This window comes from Geotrypetes seraphini, chromosome 7 (assembly GCF_902459505.1).
Source record: "Geotrypetes seraphini chromosome 7, aGeoSer1.1, whole genome shotgun sequence".
Lineage (NCBI taxonomy): Eukaryota > Metazoa > Chordata > Amphibia > Gymnophiona > Dermophiidae > Geotrypetes > Geotrypetes seraphini.
The window spans coordinates 169,849,092-169,868,179 of NC_047090.1; the positions used below are offsets into that span (position 1 = coordinate 169,849,092).

At 44.0% G+C, this 19,088-nt stretch overlaps 1 protein-coding gene across 3 annotated transcripts in view; it reads right to left on the reverse strand.

Moving 5' to 3' along the window:
* AK7 (adenylate kinase 7) overlaps positions 1-17,233 on the reverse strand; it is a 206,443-nt gene extending 189,210 nt beyond the window's left edge. For 2 of the 3 annotated variants that reach the window (XM_033952480.1, XM_033952478.1), the window contains exons 1-2: positions 16,894-17,228; positions 6,526-6,714 (exon numbers count right to left, since the gene is read on the reverse strand). In XM_033952480.1, coding sequence (XP_033808371.1) covers positions 6,526-6,714; positions 16,894-17,151 — 447 coding nt within the window. In that variant the 5' untranslated portion in view covers positions 17,152-17,228. Of the gene's footprint in view, positions 1-6,525; positions 6,715-16,893 lie in introns of all 3 variants that reach the window. The other variant, XM_033952479.1, reaches the window with a different exon arrangement.
* Positions 17,234-19,088: the final 1,855 nt, after the last annotated feature.

Genomic DNA, 19,088 nt, shown 5'->3' on the forward strand with positions numbered 1-19,088 from the left:
AGTCTATCTTCAGCTTCGCTTGACTGTAAAAGCTCATATTGCAAATCTTGGAAGTACCACATGGTACATGTCTGCTGGTAAAGTTGCACCCTCAGCTGACTTACCTACAAGCAGCAGTATGGAGTCAAACTGTGCCAAAAATTTTCATTCATGAAAATTTTTGCCTACTTTGCTGACCTGTAGAAATGGAAGCACGTTCGCAAAAGATTTCAAACTTGCCCCAAGGTGTTGTACCAAACTGCAAATTTCAGACTCCTAGGTAGTTTCCTTCTGCCGCAGTGTTTAAGCAAAGTTGGTGTTTTAGGTCACACGAGGCATGGGAGTGGATCGATTGCTTTTGTTCAACCACCCCTAACTCCTGACCAAATTGAGATAGGTCCAAAATTTTTTACTGAGTTTCATTTGAGACCCTAGACAACACCCCTATAAAATTTGGTTGGATTTCAAGGGGGGGGTCGAGCGTGGGCGGTTTTCAGTATTGGTCCACTTGCCATGGAATGACCCAGCTAATACTTATTATAATAAAGCATAGTTACTTACCGTAACAGGTGTTATCCAGGGACAGCAGGAAGATATTCTTGACTGATGGGTGACGGCACCGACGGAGCCCCGGTACGGACAATTTTAGAGTGATTGCACTCTAAGAACTTGGAAAGTTCTAGTAGGCCGCACCGCGCACGCGCGAGTGCCTTCCCGCCCGACAGAGGCGCGCGGTCCCCAGTTAGGATAAGCCAGCTAAGAAGCCAACCTGGGGAGGTGGGTGGGACGCAAGAATATCTGCCTGCTGTCCCTGGATAACACCTGTTACGGTAAGTAACTGTGCTTTATCCCAGGACAAGCAGGCAGCATATTCTTGACTGATGGGTGACCTCCAAGCTAACAAAAAGAGGGATGGAGGGAAGGTTGGCCATTAGGAAAACAAATTTTGCAAAACAGATTGGCCGAAGTGTCCATCCCGTCTGGAGAAAGCATCCAGACAATAGTGAGATGTAAAAGTATGAACTGAGGACCAAGTAGCAGCTTTGCAGATTTCCTCAATAGGAGTGGAACGGAGGAAAGCTACAGATGCTGCCATAGCCCGAACTCTATGGGCCGTGACAGAACCTTCCAGTGTCAGTCCGGTCTGAGCATAACAGAATGAAATGCACGCTGCCAGCCAATTAGACAACGTACGTTTAGAAACAGGACGTCCCAATTTATTCGGATCAAAGGACAGAAAGAGTTGGGGAGCTGATCTGTGGGGTTTAGTACGCTCTAGATAGTAAGCTAGAGCCCTCTTACAGTCCAAAGTATGCAGAGCCTGTTCACCAGAATGAGAGTGAGGTTTCGGAAAGAAGACAAGGCAGAACAATGGATTGGTTGAGATGGAATTCAGAGACAACCTTAGGGAGAAACTTTGGATGTGTACGCAGAACTACCTTGTCATGATGAAAGACCGTAAAAGGTGGATCTGCAACTAGTGCATGTAGCTCACTGACCCTCCTGGCAGAGGTAAGAGCAATAAGGAAAAGTACTTTCCAAGTGAGAAACTTGAAAGGAGTGGTAGCCAAAGGTTCAAATGGAGGCTTCATTAAGGCGGAAAGAACCACATTGAGATCCCAGATTACAGGAGGGGCTTTAAGAGGTGGTTTCACATTGAAAAGACCCCGCATTAACCTGGACACCAAGGGATGAGCTGAGAGAAGTTTTCCATGAACCGGCTCATGAAAAGCAGCAATAGCACTGAGGTGGACTCTGATGGAAGTAGACTTAAGGCCAGAGTCAGACAAAGAAAGCAGATAATCCAACAATGTCTCCACTGCCAGGGAAGTGGGATCAAGATGATGAAGAAGACACCAGGAAGAAAATCATGTCCACTTCTGATGGTAACATTGCAGAGTGGCTGGTTTCCTGGAGGCATCTAGAATGGAACGAACGGACTGAGACAAAAGAGTATCATGAGAAGTCAGCCCGAGAGATACCAAGCTGTCAGGTGCAGAGACTGGAGGTTGGGATGTAGAAGGGTCTCCTGATGCTGTGTAAGCAGAGAAGGAAACAGTGGAAGAAGAAAAGGTTCCCTGGAACTGAGTTGAAGTAGAAGGGAGAACCAATGTTGCCTGGGCCACCTCGGAGCAATCAGAATCAAGGTGGCTCGTTCCCTCTTGAGCTTGAACAAGGTTCTCAACATGAGAGGCAGAGGAGGGAAAGTGTACAGGAACAGATTGGACCAGTCGAGGAGAAATGCATCCGCTGCCAGACGGTGAGGAGAGGAGAGTCTGGAGCAGAATAGGGGCAGCTGGTGATTGTGAGGAGCTGCAAAGAGGTCTATCTGAGGAGTGCCCCATTGAACGAAGATGGACTGCAGAGTGAAAGGATCGATTGCCCACTCGTGAGGCTGGAGAATTCTGCTGAGCTTGTCCGCTAAGGAATTCTGTTCTCCCTGAATGTAGATAGCTTTCAGGAATAGATGGTGATCTATGGCCCAAGCCCAGATCCTCTGGGCTTCCTGGCACAAGAGGCGAGAGCCTGTCCCACCCTGCTTGTTGATGTAGTACATTGCAACTTGATTGTCTGTGCACAGCAGGAGGACTTGAGGAAAGAGAAGATGTTGGAAGGCCTTGAGGGCATAAAACATCGCTCTGAGTTCCAGGAAATTGATGTGATGCTTCATTTCCTGAGTGTCCAAAGTCCTTGAGTTTGGAACTCGTTCAAGTGAGCTCCCCAGGCGTAAGGGGAGGCGTCGGTGGTGATGATAAGTTGATGAGGAGGTAGATGGAAGAGAAGACCTCTGGAGAGATTTGAGGATATCAACCACCATTGTAGAGACTGACGAAGAGATGATGTCACAGATATGTGACGTGAGCAAGGATCCATCGCTTGGGACCACTGGGTAGCTAGGGTCCATTGAGGAGTGTGCAGGTGAAGACGTGCGAAGGGTGTGACATGAACCGTGGAGGCCATGTGACCCAAGAGTATCATCATTTGCTTGGCCGAGATGGAACGTTGTGGAAGCACCTGCTGACATAGAGATTGAAGCGTTTGAAGACGGTTGGATGGCAGGAACGCTCTCATGAGGACTGTGTCCAAGACTGCTCCAATGAATTGAAGTCTCTGAGTGGGGATGAGATGAGATTTGGGTAGATTGATCTCGAACCCCAGAAATTGAAGAAACAGGATGGTCTGGGTGGTGGCCTGAAGTACTGTCTGAGATGAATTGGTCTTTATCAACCAATCGTCCAGGTAAGGAAACACCTGAAGGTGGTGGGAACGCAGAAAGGCGGCCACCACAATCAGACATTTGGTAAACACTCTTGGAGAGGAGGCAAGACCGAAGGGAAGCATCTTGTATTGGTAATGACAATGATTGATCATGAAGCGTAGATACTGCCTGGAGGCCAGATTGACCGGTATGTGAGTGTATGCTTCTTTGAGATTGAGGGAACATAGCCAGTCGCCTTGATTGAAAAGAGGGTAAAGAGTGGCCAGAGAAAGCATTCTGAATTTTTCTTTGACCAAGCACTTGCTGAGATCGCGAAGATCTAGGATGGGTCTGAGATCTCCTGTTTTTTTGGGAACTAGAAAATAACGGGAGTAGAAGCCTTGCCCCTTTTGATCTAGAGGAACTTCCTCTATGGCGTTCAGAAGGAGGAGGGATTGGACCTCTTGAAGAAGGAGGGAAGACTGAGGAGTGTTCAAAGCAGACTCTTTTGGTAGACTTTGGGCAGGAAGAGTCTGAAAGTTGAGAGAGTAGCCGTGGCGGATGATGTTGAGGACCCATTGATCCGAGGTGATGGTTTCCCAACGGCTTATGAAATGAGTAAGGCGTCCTCCAATAGGCAGCGGAAGATGGGCAGATGGAGGGATACTGGCTATGTCCTGGAGAACCAAGTCAAAAGGGTTGTGAAGGTTTTTGTGGAGGAGGAGGCTTCACCTGTTGTTGCTGCTGTGCAGGTCTAGTGTTTTGCCTTTGTTGTTGCCTCTGACGCCTGGGTTGTTGAGCTGCCGGTGGCAAAGGACGAGCCACAAATCGACGCTGGTAGGCCGATTGCTGACGAAAAGGCCTGGTAGGTGGGGTCTTCTTTTTTGTTTTGAGGAGAGTATCCCATCTAGTTTCATGAGCCGAAAGCTTTTGAGTAGTGGAGTCCATGGGTTCTCCAATCAGCTCATCCCCCAGGCAAGGTGCATTAGCCAGTCGATCCTGATGATTGACATCAAGTTCTGAAACTCTGAGCCATGCCAGTCGGCGCATGGCCACCGACATAGCCGTGGCCCAAGAGGTTAGCTCAAAGGTGTCATAGATCGACCTGACCATGAACTTTCGAAGTTGTAAGAGCGATGAAGAAGTTTGGCGAAAGGCAGATTTTTTACGGTCAGCGAGGTACTTCTCAAAAGCAGTCAGATTTTGTATGAGATGCTTGAGATAGAATGAGAAATGAAAAGCGTAATTCCCTGACCTGTTGGCCAACATCGCATTCTGATACAACCTCTTGCCAAATTTGTCCATGGCTTTACCTTCTCTGCCAGGAGGGACTGAGGCGTATACACTAGCTCCCGTGGATTTCTTTAGAGTGGATTCCACTAATAGAGACTCATGTGGGAGCTGTGGTTTGTCAAACCCAGGAATCGGGATGACTTTATATAAGGAGTCTAACTTGTGGGGGGCTCCAGGGATGGTCAAAGGTGTCTCTAAATTCTTGTAAAACGTCTCTCTCAAGATGTCATGGAGAGGTAATTTGAGATATTCCCTTGGAGGTTGGTCAAAATCCAGTGCATCAAGAAAAGCTTTGGATTTCTTTGACTCATCCTCCAAGGGAATAGAGAGAGAGTCACACATCTCTTTTAAAAAAAGATGAGAAAGAGGTTACATCTGGTTTAGAGGATGGGTCTAAAGCAGAAGGATCCTCATCACCAGATGAACATTCCCCTTCAGAGAGAAGAGGATCCTCTGAGTCACCCCACAGATCAGGATCCCGAACCTGAAAACTGCGGTCTCGAGATTCCGGTGTGGAGGGTTTTGCGTGCCGACTTACCTGACCTCATAGACACGGTACCGGGAGACGTTAAGGGCTGCATCGATGCCGAAGTCTGAACAGCCTGGTGTTGAGCTCTCGGTTCTGGTGCGAGGACTGGCATGGAGACCGAGGAAGCAGAATGTACCGGTACCGGCAAAGTGGATGCTGATAGAAAGGGCTGCTCCACTGTCGGTACCGGTGGCTCAGACCGGACCGGGACCGGAAGGCTCGGTGTCAAAAGTGCAGGAAGGAGTTGTTGCAACTGTTCCTTAAGCTGCACCTGCAGGACAGCGGCGATCCGCTCGTCCAGCGAAAGTACCGGTACCGCCTTTTTCTTGAGCAGTACCTGCAGTGCCGCTCTACGCCCCGAGAATGAGGAACCCGAGGTCGAGGGGCTCACCTCTATTGGGGCGGAGCACTTCCGTGGGCACCTCGAGGTCGGCAGGACTGGGCTCGCTGCTACTGAGACCGGAGGACGCTCCAACGGGGAAGGCTTCTTAGCCGGCTTACCTGAGGGATGCGGTATCGCGCGGTGTCGACGAGGTGGGTGCCGACTGAGACGGGGCCGATGTCGGTGCCGGTGCCGCAGAGTCAGACATCTCGGCACCAAACAATAACTGCTGCTGGATCTGCTGATTTTTCAGAGTTTTCTTTTTTGAAGTCGCACAGCGGGTGCAGGTAGACGCTCGATGGTCAGGACCAAGACACTGTAGACACCAGTTGTGCGGGTCAGTGAGTGAAATTGGTCGTGCATACTGCTGGCACTTCTTAAACCCGGATTGAGGGGGCATGAAGGTAAAAACAGCTTCTGCCAAATCGAAGGCCGAGGCCTCGATGGTGGCAACAGGCCCTGCCGGGGCGAAATTGAAAGAAGTGAAAAAAAAACCCCCCCCAAAATTTTTTTTTTTTAAAGAAAATAAAAGAAAAGAAAATGAAGGAAACAATATTTCCTTAAGGGTTTACGCGAGCGGGAAGGCGATATGAAAAAAGTCTTCAACAGCCGTTGAAATAAACGCGTCTTCTTAGCTCCGCGGAAACTAAGAAACTGGAGACCGCGAGCCTCTGTCGGGCGGAAAGGCGCATGCGCGGTGCGGCCTACTAGAACTTTCCAAGTTCTTAGAGTGCAATCACTCTAAAATTGTCCGTACCGGGGCTACGTCGGTGCCATCACCCATCAGTCAAGAATATGCTGCCTGCTTGTCCTGGGATAATGAATGATACCTATTGAATGTGAAAATATTATTTATATTTAAAGACAAAAAATACCTCACAAACAAAATATATATATAAAAAATATTTATTTAATAGAACTTTTGATCCAATGATAATGCAACACATAAAGCTTTTGTGTAATGAAAATTTATTGAACACAAAGTGGTGTTTCTGAGGATGTGGAAACTTCTGAAGGGTGTTATACTATAAGGGATATTATAAGAGACTATCCCTTAACTATTATATTGTATGGAATAACCTCCACTACTATCAACTATAAGAGTGCTAGTTAAATGATAAGTTCTAATAGGTGCACACATACCCTGTAAATTTCCATAGAAAAATCTGGCTGCTTGTTATCCAATTTGGAAAGTGTCCCCACTATTTGAAATGTTCCTCCTTTTGGTTTATTAGTGAAGGTGTCTTCACGAGTTGATGAACCATCTTCCATTTCCTCCTCCTCTTCTTCTATTTCTTCAAGTGATGAACCAACCACACAGTTGGAGAGATACTGCAAAGAAAGAGAGGATATAGTAAACCTGAAAACATAACATAACATTCTGCTTATTGACCGCATAACCAGAAGTTCAACGCGGTTTACAAAAAGTTATATAAAAGTAAACATGTTACATGAAATAAGATGATTCATTAAACAGTCAAATATTTAGAAAAAAGATAGGTCTTCAATTATTTTCTAAAATGGCCAAAGGAATGGGTAGTAAGCATCATTATTCGGAATTCGTTGTTATGAAGAGCTGCTTGAGATGCCAATGTATGATTTAGAAATTTCTTACTCCTGCAACAGATATTACTACCATTGGCTACTTCAAATTTGATAGTAGCTGGAGATTTCAATGCTGTTATAGATCCTATTTTGGATAAGAAACCTAGTAAAATTATAAAATCATTAGGGCTAGAAAATTTGATACAATCTTGTGATTTGGTAGATATATGGCGTATTCTTCATTTTAATGATCAGGAATATTCTTTTTGTTCTCAGGTCCATAAATCATTTTCAAGAATTGATTATACAGTGGTGCCTCGCATAACGGACGCCTCGCACAGCAAACGCTGCGCACAACGAACTTTATGTCTTGATCCGTACAACGAACTTCGTTTCACACAACGAAGTCGCCCGAGCTGCATCCTTCCGCGCAGGCACTGCGCTTAACTGCCCTCTCTCCGCCTGGTTCCCTCTTGCCCCCCCGACTCCCCGACACGATCGGGGCAAGAGGGAGCTCAAGCCCTCTTGCCCCCCCCCGACTCCCCGACACGATCGGGGCAAGAGGGAGCTCAAGCCCTCTTGCCCCCCCGACTCCCCGACACGATCGGGGCAAAAGGGAGCTCAAGCCCTCTTGCCCCCCCGACTCCCCGACACGATCGGGGCAAAAGGGAGCCCAAGCCCTCTTGCCCCGCCGATTCCCCAACTCCCCGACAATATCGGGCCAGGAGGGAGCCCAAGTCCTCCTGGCCACGGCGACCCCCTAACCCCACCCTGCACTACATTACGGGCAGGAGGGATCCCAGGCCCTCCTGCCCTCGACGCAAACCCCCCCTCCCCCCAACGACCGCCCCCCCCAAGAACCTCCGACCGCCCCCCCAGCCGACCCGCGACCCCCCTGGCCGACCCCCACGACACCCCCAACCCCCTTCCCCGTACCTTTCTGTAGTTGGCCGGACAGACGGGAGCCAAACCCGCCTGTCCGGCAGGCAGCCATCGACGGAATGAGGCCGGATTGGCCCATCCGTCCCAAAGCTCCGCCTACTGGTGGGGCCTAAGGCGCCTGGGCCAATCAGAATAGGCCCGGGAGCCTTAGGTTCCTCCTGGGGGCGGGGCCTGAGGCACATGGGCCCAACCCGACCATGTGCCTCAGGCCCTGCCCCCAGGAGGGACCTAAGGCTCCCGGGCCTATTCTGATTGGCCCAGGCGCCTTAGGCCCCACCAGTAGGCGGAGCTTTGGGACGGATGGGCCAATCCGGCCTCATTCCGTCGATGGCTGCCTGCCGGACAGGCGGGTTTGGCTCCCGTCTGTCCGGCCAACTACAGAAAGGTACGGGGAAGGGGGTTGGGGGTGTCGTGGGGGTCGGCCAGGGGGGTCGCGGGTCGGCTGGGGGGGCGGTCGGAGGTTCTTGGGGGGGGGCGGTCGTTGGGGGGAGGGGGGGTTTGCGTCGAGGGCAGGAGGGCCTGGGATCCCTCCTGCCCGTAATGTAGTGCAGGGTGGGGTTAGGGGGTCGCCGTGGCCAGGAGGACTTGGGCTCCCTCCTGGCCCGATATTGTCGGGGAGTTGGGGAATCGGCGGGGCAAGAGGGCTTGGGCTCCCTTTTGCCCCGATCGTGTCGGGGAGTCGGGGGGGGCAAGAGGGCTTGAGCTCCCTTTTGCCCCGATCGTGTCGGGGGGTCGGGGGGGCAAGAGGGCTTGGGCTCCCTTTTGCCCCGATCGTGTCGGGGAGTCGGGGGGGCAAGAGGGCTTGAGCTCCCTTTTGCCCCGATCGTGTCGGGGAGTCGGGGGGGCAAGAGGGCTTGAGCTCCCTCTTGCCCCGATCGTGTCGGGGAGTCGGGGGGGCAAGAGGGCTTGAGCTCCCTCTTGCCCCGATCGTGTCGGGGAGTCGGGGGGGGGGGGCAAGAGGGCTTGAGCTCCCTCTTGCCCCGATCGTGTCGGGGGTGCCAGGGACTACACGGAGTCACCCACCGTACCACCCGATTCGGGTAAGCGCAGGTATCGGTGGGTGGCTTATTTGCGGGGGGGTGCCTTATTTTACATTTTTTTCTAAAAAGGGGGGGCTGTCTTATTTGATGGCCCTGCCTTATCATCGGGGAAACACGGTAGAAAAAAAAAAAAATGAACAGTTAAGTCCCAGTTTTTGCCGCTGAGACTCTGCCCTCTCACTGTAAAATTAGACTCTACTTAGTCTGTCTTTAAATTTAAAAAATGTGTGTTGTTTTAAAAAACAATTATGTTTTTAGATGTATCTAAATAAAAATAATAACCAAAAATTTATCTTTTTTTATGTCATCTTAGCATATTTTATGCTACAGAACGAATTATTTTTTTTAACATGTATTGTTATGGGAAAACGCGTTTCACACAACGAACGTTTCACATAACAAACTTGCTCCTGGAACGGATTAAGTTCGTTGTGTGAGGCACCACTGTATATTTGTTTCTAGTAATTTAGCACAAAAAGTTATGAAAGCAGTTATTGATCCTATTATAATTTCTGATCATGCTGGGGTGTGGATTGATCTAAAAAATGATATAAAAACAAATTTTACATCAATTTGGAAATTTGATAATGCCTTACTTGCTGATGAAAATTTTGTAACAAACCTAAAAGTAAAGATGAAAGAGTTTTTTCAAATTAATAGCACAGACAATATGAATATTGAAATTATATGGGATGCTTGTAAAGCTACAATGAGAGGAAACATTATATCATATTCGGCTTTTATGAAAAAACAGCTTAAAAAACAATTTATGGAATTAGAGGAAGAAATTAAATCATTAGAAAAAAAATTAATTATTAAATGGGAAAATGTAGTATTACAAAAACTATTAAAAGTTAAAACTAAATATAATGAACTCTCTTCACAATTTGTTAGAAAAGAAATGTTCTGTCAGCAATTTAGATATTATGGAAACTCAAATAAAGCTGGAAAAATGTTAGCAAATTTTCTTAAAGCAAAAAAAAGAAAAACTAAAATTATTGCAATAAAAGATACAAAAGGTAATACACACACCAGCACTAAAGATATTGTAAAACAATTTCTTGATTTTTATAAGAGTCTATATACTTCAGATTCTTGTGAAAATAAAGAACAAGATGGCTTAGAGTTTTTAAATTCAATTATTGGACCAAATATTCCAGAACATATAAAAGGAAGTTTAGAAGAACATATATCATTAAAAGAAATAGAACTAGCATTGAAGTCTCTTAGAGTTGGATCCGCTCCAGGTGGAGATGGATATACTGTTGAATTTTATAAAACATTTCAAAATATTATATTGCCTTATTTATTAAATTTATATCAATATCAGATACATAATGAAAATATATCAGGTACTATGGCAGATTCTGTAATTATTGTCTTACCAAAACCAAACAGGGATCCTACATTGGTTTCAAACTACAGGCCCATATCATTGTTGAATGTAGATGAAAAATTGCTTGCTAAAGTATTAGCATTAAGATTGGCAAAAGCTCTTCCTTTTATTATAGATGTACACCAAACAGGATTCGTTGCTAAAAGACATTCCTCACATAATACCAGACTGGCACTTCATTCTTTAAACTTAGCGAAAACTATGAATGAACCAGCTTTCTTAATATCGTTAGATGCAGAGAAAGCATTTGATAGAGTGGAGTGGAAATTTATGTATCAAGCTTTAAAATGGTTTGGAATAGGTCCCTTTTTTATTAAAATGATTCAAACATTGTATAGCTCTCCTGGAGCAAGATTAAATATAAATAATAACATTTCAGAAAGATTTAACTTGTTACGGGGGGTTAGACAAGGTTGTCCTTTATCTCCCTTACTTTTTGATATTGTTCTTGAACCCTTATTAATTGCAATAAATCAAACTAAGGGAATAAAGGGGATCACATTTTCAAATTGGGAATATAAATTATCTGCATATGCAGATGATATTCTTTTATATTTGAGGAAACCGGAAGATACCATTCCATGTTTATTAAATTTATTAGATAAATTTGGTAAATTTTCTGGATACAAAATAAATTGGGAAAAATCTGAAGTTCTTCCAATTAATGTCCATTGTACCAAAGGATTATTTGATTCATATTCATTCCAATGGAAAGAGGAAGGAATAAAATATTTAGGAATTGTTATTAAAAATACAATTGATGATACAGTAACAGAAAATGAAAAAATTTTATTAAAAAAAATAACAGAAATGTGCGAGCAATGGAATCCTTTACATCTTTCATGGTGGGGAAGAGTTCAAACAATAAAAATGATGATCTTACCTGTGGTTTGTTATCAAATGAGTATGATTCCGATATTTTTTCAGGGGTCATTTTATAAAAAATTAAATAGAATACTTACAAAATTTGTTTGGTTTGGGAAAAGGCCAAGAATCGCTTTAGCAACATTACAAAAAACAATTAGAGAGGGAGGGGTAAATTTTCCAAATTTTTATAGGTATCATCAAGCCTATATTTTAAGACAGGGTATGTATTGGATCCTCCCAGACCTCATGGAGAATGTACCAGACTGGTTATATTTAGAATGGCGACTCCTGTTTCCATTATATCCGGAACATCTTATAAGTATAACAATGCCCAATAGATATAAAGATCACAGAATTTTATTAGATACATGGAAAACACTAAGATTTATTAGTAATATTACAACAGATCCAATAACTAAATCGTTAAATCAATCCATTTGGGTAAACTCCAGGATCAAAATTGGTGGATTCAAAATAATATGGAAGCAATGGATAATTGCAGGTATACGGTCTTTAAATGATGTTATAGTAAATGGATCCATGCTTAGTTTTTCACAATTGCAACAGAAATTTGGATTGAACATAACACAATATTTTAAATGGATGCAATTGAAGCAAGCCATCCAGGAAGGGTTCCCTGAATGGAAAAATCTTAATACTCAATATAGTTTGCAAATCCTTTGCTTTCAGGCAGATTTTTTGGGACACCAAGCTGCAAAATGGTATAAATTATTATATGGATTTTTAAATAAAAAAAAAAGAACAGGACTTAGGGACATTTGGAGTATTGAGATAGGACAGACAATTTCTGCAACTCAATGGCAAAAATTTTGGTCCTGGAGAATACATACTACAATGTCAGCATCTATGAGTCAAACATGGTTATTTTTATTACATAGAGTTTTATGGACCCCTACTCGGTTACAAAAAATAGATAGTTCTAAATCTAATATATGCTGGCATTGTAAGGTAGAAATTGGGACATTAGATCATTTAATCTATTTTTGTCCCTGTATAAATGCCTTTTGGAAAACAATTTGGCCCCAAATTAATATATTATTAGAAAATCATGTTGGACTTACATATGACACAATTTTATTTGGAACAGCAATGAGAACACAGAGTCCAATATCAGCAAACAATAATAAACTTTTATTGATATTAACAGGGGTCGCCATACAACAAATTACTCAAAACTGGAAAGATCATACAAAATTAAATTTCACTTTTTGGTGGAATTCTATTTGCCATATATATAAGATGGAAAAAGCAATAGCGTTACAACATGGTTATATTAAAAAATTTAATAAAATCTGGGGACCATTGGCTCTTTTTTCTAAAGATCAGATATCATAGCACAATGATAGATCATATAATAGGGGTTAGGGTGGGTACAATATTATAATAACAAATGATTTATAATTTATTGCAAAAGGGGTTTTTATATATGTTTGTATTAAAATATATATTGATGGATATTCAAGTGTATATTGAAAATTATATGTATTATATATTTATCACTTGATGTAAGAAATTTAAAATGAATAAAGAACTTTGAAAAAAAAAGAAATTTCTTACTCCTGCAACCTTGGACAGATGGAAAATTAACAAAGGATGAATTCTTCTACTATGTCTATTTGATGCTAAAGAAAATCTATTGACTAAATAAGAAGGAGCATAAACAGCCTTGTAACAGAAACAGCCTAGTTTAAACAATACCCGGGCCTCCATTGGCAGCCAATGCAATTCACGATAAAAGGGTGTAACATGATCACATTTCTTCAGGCCATAAATCATTCTGACTGTTGTATTCAGTATTATTGTAAGTCTTGCTAATTATTTCTTGGTGACTGTCAGATAGATAATATTACAATAATCGAGAAGACTCAGTAGTAACAATTGAACCAGTAATCTAAAAGCAGTAAATTCAAAATAAGATCTAATTGTTCCCAATTTCCATACCATGAAGTGGCATACCACTACAGCAGTGGTTCCCAAACCCTGTCCTGGGGGACCCCCAGCCAGTCGGGTTTTCAATATATCCCTAATGAATATGCATGAGAGAAATTTGCATACCTGTCGCTTCCATTATATGCAAATCTCTCTCATGCATATTCATTAGGGATATCTTGAAAACCCGACAGGCTGGAGGTCCCCCAGGACAGGGTTTGGGAACCACTGCACTACAGCATCTATCTGAGCATGCATTGTAAGATGCTGGTCTAAAATAATTCCCAAAATTTTAATCGTTGGATGAATTATATACTGAGTTGAGTTTATACTAATAGAAGGTTCAGAAAAAAATATTACTAGCAATCGCCACAAAAACTTTGTTTTGCCAGAGTTTGAGTTTAAATTTTTGCATCCAAGAATCCATCTGTTTCATTATGATTTCAACTTTAGTGGTAATCTAGGATAGGGCTGAAGTAAAGGTATGACAATAGTAATGTCGTCAGTGTAACTAAACAGTTCTACATCCAGGTTGCTCAAACATGGGCCCAATGATGAAAGATAAACATCGAATAGTGTAGGTCAGGGGTGTCCAATGTCGGTCCTCGAGGGCCGCAATCCAGTCGGGTTTTCAGGATTTCCCCAATGAATATGCATGAGATCTATGTGCATGCACTGCTTTCAATGCATATTCATTGGGGAAATCCTGAAAACCCGACTGGATTGCGGCCCTCGAGGACCGACATTGGACACCCCTGGTGTAGGTGAAAGTTGAGAACCCTGAGGAACACCACATAAGTTATTCCAGATTGAAGAGAGGTGGGACCTAAACCTAACTTGGTACATTTTGGACTCCCGAAAACCTTTGAACCAGGAGTAAACATTTCCATGAAGGCCCAGAGTATCCGCCTTTCCTCCAAAGTATACAGATTGAGATCTTTAAGTCGGTCCCCATATGCCTTATGATGAAGACCACATACCATTTTAGTAGCCTTCCTCTGGACCGACTCCATCCTTTTTATATCTTTTTGAAGGTGCGGCCTCCAGAATTGTACACAATATTCTAAATGAGGTCTCACCAAAGTCTTATACAGGGGGCATCAATACCTCCTTTTTCCTACTAGCCATACCTCTCCCTATGCAACCTAGCATCCTTCTAGCTTTCGCCATCACCTTTTCAACCTTTTTGGCCACCTTAAGATCATCACATACAATAACACCCAAGTCCCACTCTTTTTGCAGCCCAAATGCATGACCTTGCATTTCTTAGCATTAAGAACATAAGAACATAAAACCATAAATTTTAGCTGCCAAATTTCAGACCATTTTTCAGGCTTCGCCAGGTCTTTCTTCATGTTATTCACACCATCCAGCGTGTCTACTCTATTGCAGATTTTCATATCATCCGCAAAAAGGCAAATCTTACCCGATAACCCTTCAGCAATATTGTTTATAAAAATGTTAAAAATAACAGGCCCAAAAACAGAACCTTGAGGCACACCACTGGTAACATCCCTTTCCTCAGAGCAATCTCCATTGATCACTACCCTCTGTCGCCTTCCACTCAACCAGTTTTTGACCCAGCCCATCACTTTGAGACCCATCCTGAGGGCACTCAGTTTATTTATTAGACGTCTGTGTGGAACACTGTCAAAGGCTTTGCTAAAATCTAAATACACCACATCTCGCGCACATCCTCAATTCAAATTCCCTGGTCTCCCATTCAAAGAAATTGATTAGATTTGTCTAACAAGACCTACCTCTAGTGAACCCCCTTTGTCCTCTCCTACCCACACTGGCGCTGTGGTGTAAACAAAATAAACAAAAAAGGCTTTTCCTCTCTCTGTTAAATCCTAGCTCACGTTCACGGTCTAACATCAGCTCTGGCAGGATACACATTTCAAATCTGACATATTGTAATCACAAAACAGAAAATAAAATTATTTTCTCTACCTTTTGTTGTCTGGTCATTATTCAAATCATGTTGGTCCCAGGCTCTGGTTGTCTTCTGATAACTCGCTTGCCAGGGTCTCCTGCCCATTTGTCGTTTTATTCTTTCTCCGTGCTAACCATTCATCTTCCATCTCTGTCTTATCTTCCCTTCCCTCCCCAGGAGGTCTGGCATCTTTCCTTTTTTCAAATCCATCCCCACAGCTGCAGCGATGGACCCCACCCATCCCCAGATCCACCATCTCTCCTTTTCTCAACTACCCTTTCATCCAGCATCTCTCCCTCCTTCCCCACCATCCCAGGGTCAACCAGCTCTCCCTGTCTCTTCCCAACTACCCTCTTATCCAGTATCTCTATTCCCCCTCCATACCATCCCTTGTGTCCAACTTCTCTCCCTTTCTGTTCCTTCCCTCCCTAAATCCCATTGTCCACCATCTCTCTCCCTCTCCTCTGTTTTTAGACCCATTATTTCTTCCCCCCTCCCTCCCTCCTCAGTCTAGTATATGCATGTCTCTTTGAACCCCCTTCCCTCCCTCCCTCTGTGTACTTCTACACTAGAGCCCCCTCCCCCGAAGACCTGCAAGTTCCCCACTTCTTTGCAGTGTCCTCCAGCTTCCCTCCTGGCCTCCCAGTCTTAGTTTCAGCTAATTACATCAGCCTGCAGAGAGGACCTCCGGTGCTGTAGCGATCCTTGCAGGCTGCCATCGGCCTCCGCAGCACGTTCCCTCTGCCACAGTCCCGCCCCTCCTCTGACATCAGGGGCAGGATCGCAGCAGAGGGAACGTGCTGCTGAGGACAACAGCAGCCTGCAAGAATCACTACAGCACTAGTGATCCTCTCTGCAGGCTGCGGTGATTATTTGAAGGTAAGAGCGGGAGGCAAGGGGAGGAAGCCAGAAGATGCTGCAAAGAGCACTTAAGCACTGCAGCACTTCCCGACTAACCATCGCCCCCTAAAGCAGGAGCGGTAGTGGACAGCCAGCAAGAGGCAGCGCTGCCACTCCTGCTTTAGGGGACCTGAAGTCATGGGGAGGAGGGTTGGTCACCGAATTAGCAAGGCTGATTTTTTTTTTTTTTTTTAAGGAATCGATTCACCCGAAGTGAATCGGGGAATCGATTTGAATCGAATATCGGGCAGCATTAACTGAGACCAACATGATTAGAAAAGTAGAAAAAAAGATTGCATTTTAAATTTTGAATAAAGTACAAAACTCACAACTGAAAGGTTGATATATCATAGGGAAGAGGGTTGGCGGCAGCGCATGAAAGGATGGGGTGCAATTATAGCTTGCTACGGCCCTGACTGCACACAGCAGGCAACTGCCTAGGGGAGGGGGCAAAACTAGGGGCATGGCCATGTGTCCTCTTTTTTTGTCTTCACAAATATGGTAACCCTTTGCCTCCCCCTCTTGCGCCTCATCGATTCTTCCAGAGTGGTCTAAGAAGAAAGACCCTGCTCATTATCAACTTTGGAAGATGTTGATAAAGAATCTTTGCTTGACCCGCTAAGAGACTAGTTCTGCTTTCGAAACGTCCTGTATAATGGCATAGCTTGGGGTTGGCGAATGGAAAATTAGATAGGCAACCTACGGTATCTGAAATTTTAAACTTTCTCCCTCTCTCTCTTATAGCTCTCTGTACTAGAAAAATAAAAAAAAAGGAAAGGCAGACACCGTCACATTTTACGTCTCCTGCTCTTTTCATTTTAATTTTCTCATCCATCAGGGTTTGCTTTCCTAGCACAAAATGTTAAGAAAACCCCTGTGTCTCAAAGAAATTGAGAACCTTGGCGCTTTTTATTCACCCTGCCGCTCTCTCTTACCTTGCCAATATTACCAGAGGAATAGCAGTCGAGATGGTTAATAAAAATCCGTTTGCTCCTGATCCGGTCGTCCTCCTCCGACATGTTGACGTGCACGGGAAAACTCCGGCTGCCCGTAGCTAGGCAAACAAGAGCAGGTTGCAGCAGTTGCCAAGCGCAGACCCAGGGAAAGCCCCCGCAGGCACTAGGCTGGGCTACTAAACCCCCGAGTCTGCACGCACCTGCGCGCTCTGCTCCTCCCCCCACCGCCACGCCCATGGGCTCGTTCTGGTCTGGGGAGCAAAAGACGCGCCGTCATTGGATCGATTTTTCAAACGCGTTTCCCGGACCTCGCTGAGGCGGAATCGCTGTTGGTTTTTTTTATTTCTTCCCGACGAGAAGCTCCTCGCCAGGGAAACCCTGAAAAGTCACTACACGGCATTTCAGTGTTTGGCGAAAAACCATACATTTCAAGTCAAACGAAGCAATTTTATCAAAGCATGGCAACACCAAAACGCAGGAAGAAGTATTTGCAATCAAAGCTGATTTAGACTCGCACTCTGAGCTACCAGCGAACTCCTGTCTCCCCAGTGTGAAATTGTTACCTGTAAAGTACACGGGCTGAGCCTGAGGCATGCCTGGATTTCCAGCAAAACCTTGCTCCCCCAATTAACTTTCAGGCTGCAAACCCTCCCTCTCCTCCAATATTTTTCTAATACCATCTCAATAGTTCCAACACTACCCCTCCCAGAAAAATGCATAATTGTATGTCATGACTGTTTGAAAACTGTCACGTTTCCTGTGTGAAAAAGTACATGCTAATGTTTATGGCTCAAGGACTTATTGTACATTAGTACATTGCTTTCAGCTACTACTAATCTAATCTAATCTAATGGCTTTTAAGATCATTTACGGCATCCTTCCTCCCCTAATCCCACTATCCTTTAACTCCTCGAGTCCTGACTCCACCAGACCCGCCCAAAGATATAAACTATCCTTCCCCTCTCTACACGGTATTCTCTATGCAGGTAAACTGGGAAAATCTCTTCTCTTCAAAATCACAGGTCTCTGGAACGACCTTACCAGGCTCTCTCCAACTATTCCGCAAGCAACTGAAAACTTGGCTCTTCTCTAACATGTAATTCTATTTTCCCCCTTACTCTTCCATTCTATATATAAGCTCATGTAAACCTTTTCCTTTCTCTTCTTATATTTTAAGTTCTTGTAAACCGTGCTGAGCTCCACTTCCTTGGAGAGAATGCGGTATATAAACTTAAGGTTTAGTTTAGTTTACTAATCATTTCTATATTGCTACTAGACACATGCAGCGCTGTACATCAAAACAGAAGACAGTCCTTGCTCAAAAGAGCTTACAATCTAGTCAAGACAGACAAACTGGACAAGAAGGTGCATTTATAAATAGTGCTGGGGAGGATGGAATTACAGAGGGAATGATAAGACAGATATTGGTGCTAGAACATGGGTTTGAGAATGGAATTGAAAACATCTTCAAAAAAGTGGGTTTTGAGTCTGGATTTTAATACTACCAGAGACGGAGCTTGGCATACCAAGTCAGGCTGTTTGTTCCAGGCATACAGTGCAGCAAAGTAGAAGGGATGGAGTCTGGAGTTGGCCATAGAGGAGAAGGGTACAGATAATAGAGGGGATAGAGGAGAGATATTGCTGCAGACGAATACACTTGTAGGTCAGTAAGAGGAGTTTGAATTGTTTGTGGAAATGGAACCTCTTGGCTATCCCATCTCTAAAAATAGTAGGCACAAGAAGACATGATATATTTTCCGTAATGGGTTCTCAATTGTGGAACTCGTTACCTCAATATATTAAAGACGAAAAGGATTTTAAAAAATCCTTAAAAATTTATCTTTTTAAAGATGCTTTTAATATTTAAATTTTAAGACATGATATAATGTTTCAGGCTTTTAAATTCCTCCCCTCCCTTTTGTTTTATCCTTCTTTGTTTATTCCCTAAAAGAAATAATTGTAACTTTTCCCTCCTTTCCTCCCTGTTCCATGTTTGTTTTAATTGTAAGATTCATGTTACTTCGTAAGTTGTTTTTTTTGTATCCTATTTTCTATTTATATGATTGTACATCGCTTAGCAAATTGATTAAGCGATTAATCAAATACCAATAAACTTGAAATAGGGAGCCAATGAAGTGACAAGGGCAGGGATAATGTTGGCATAGCAACATTGG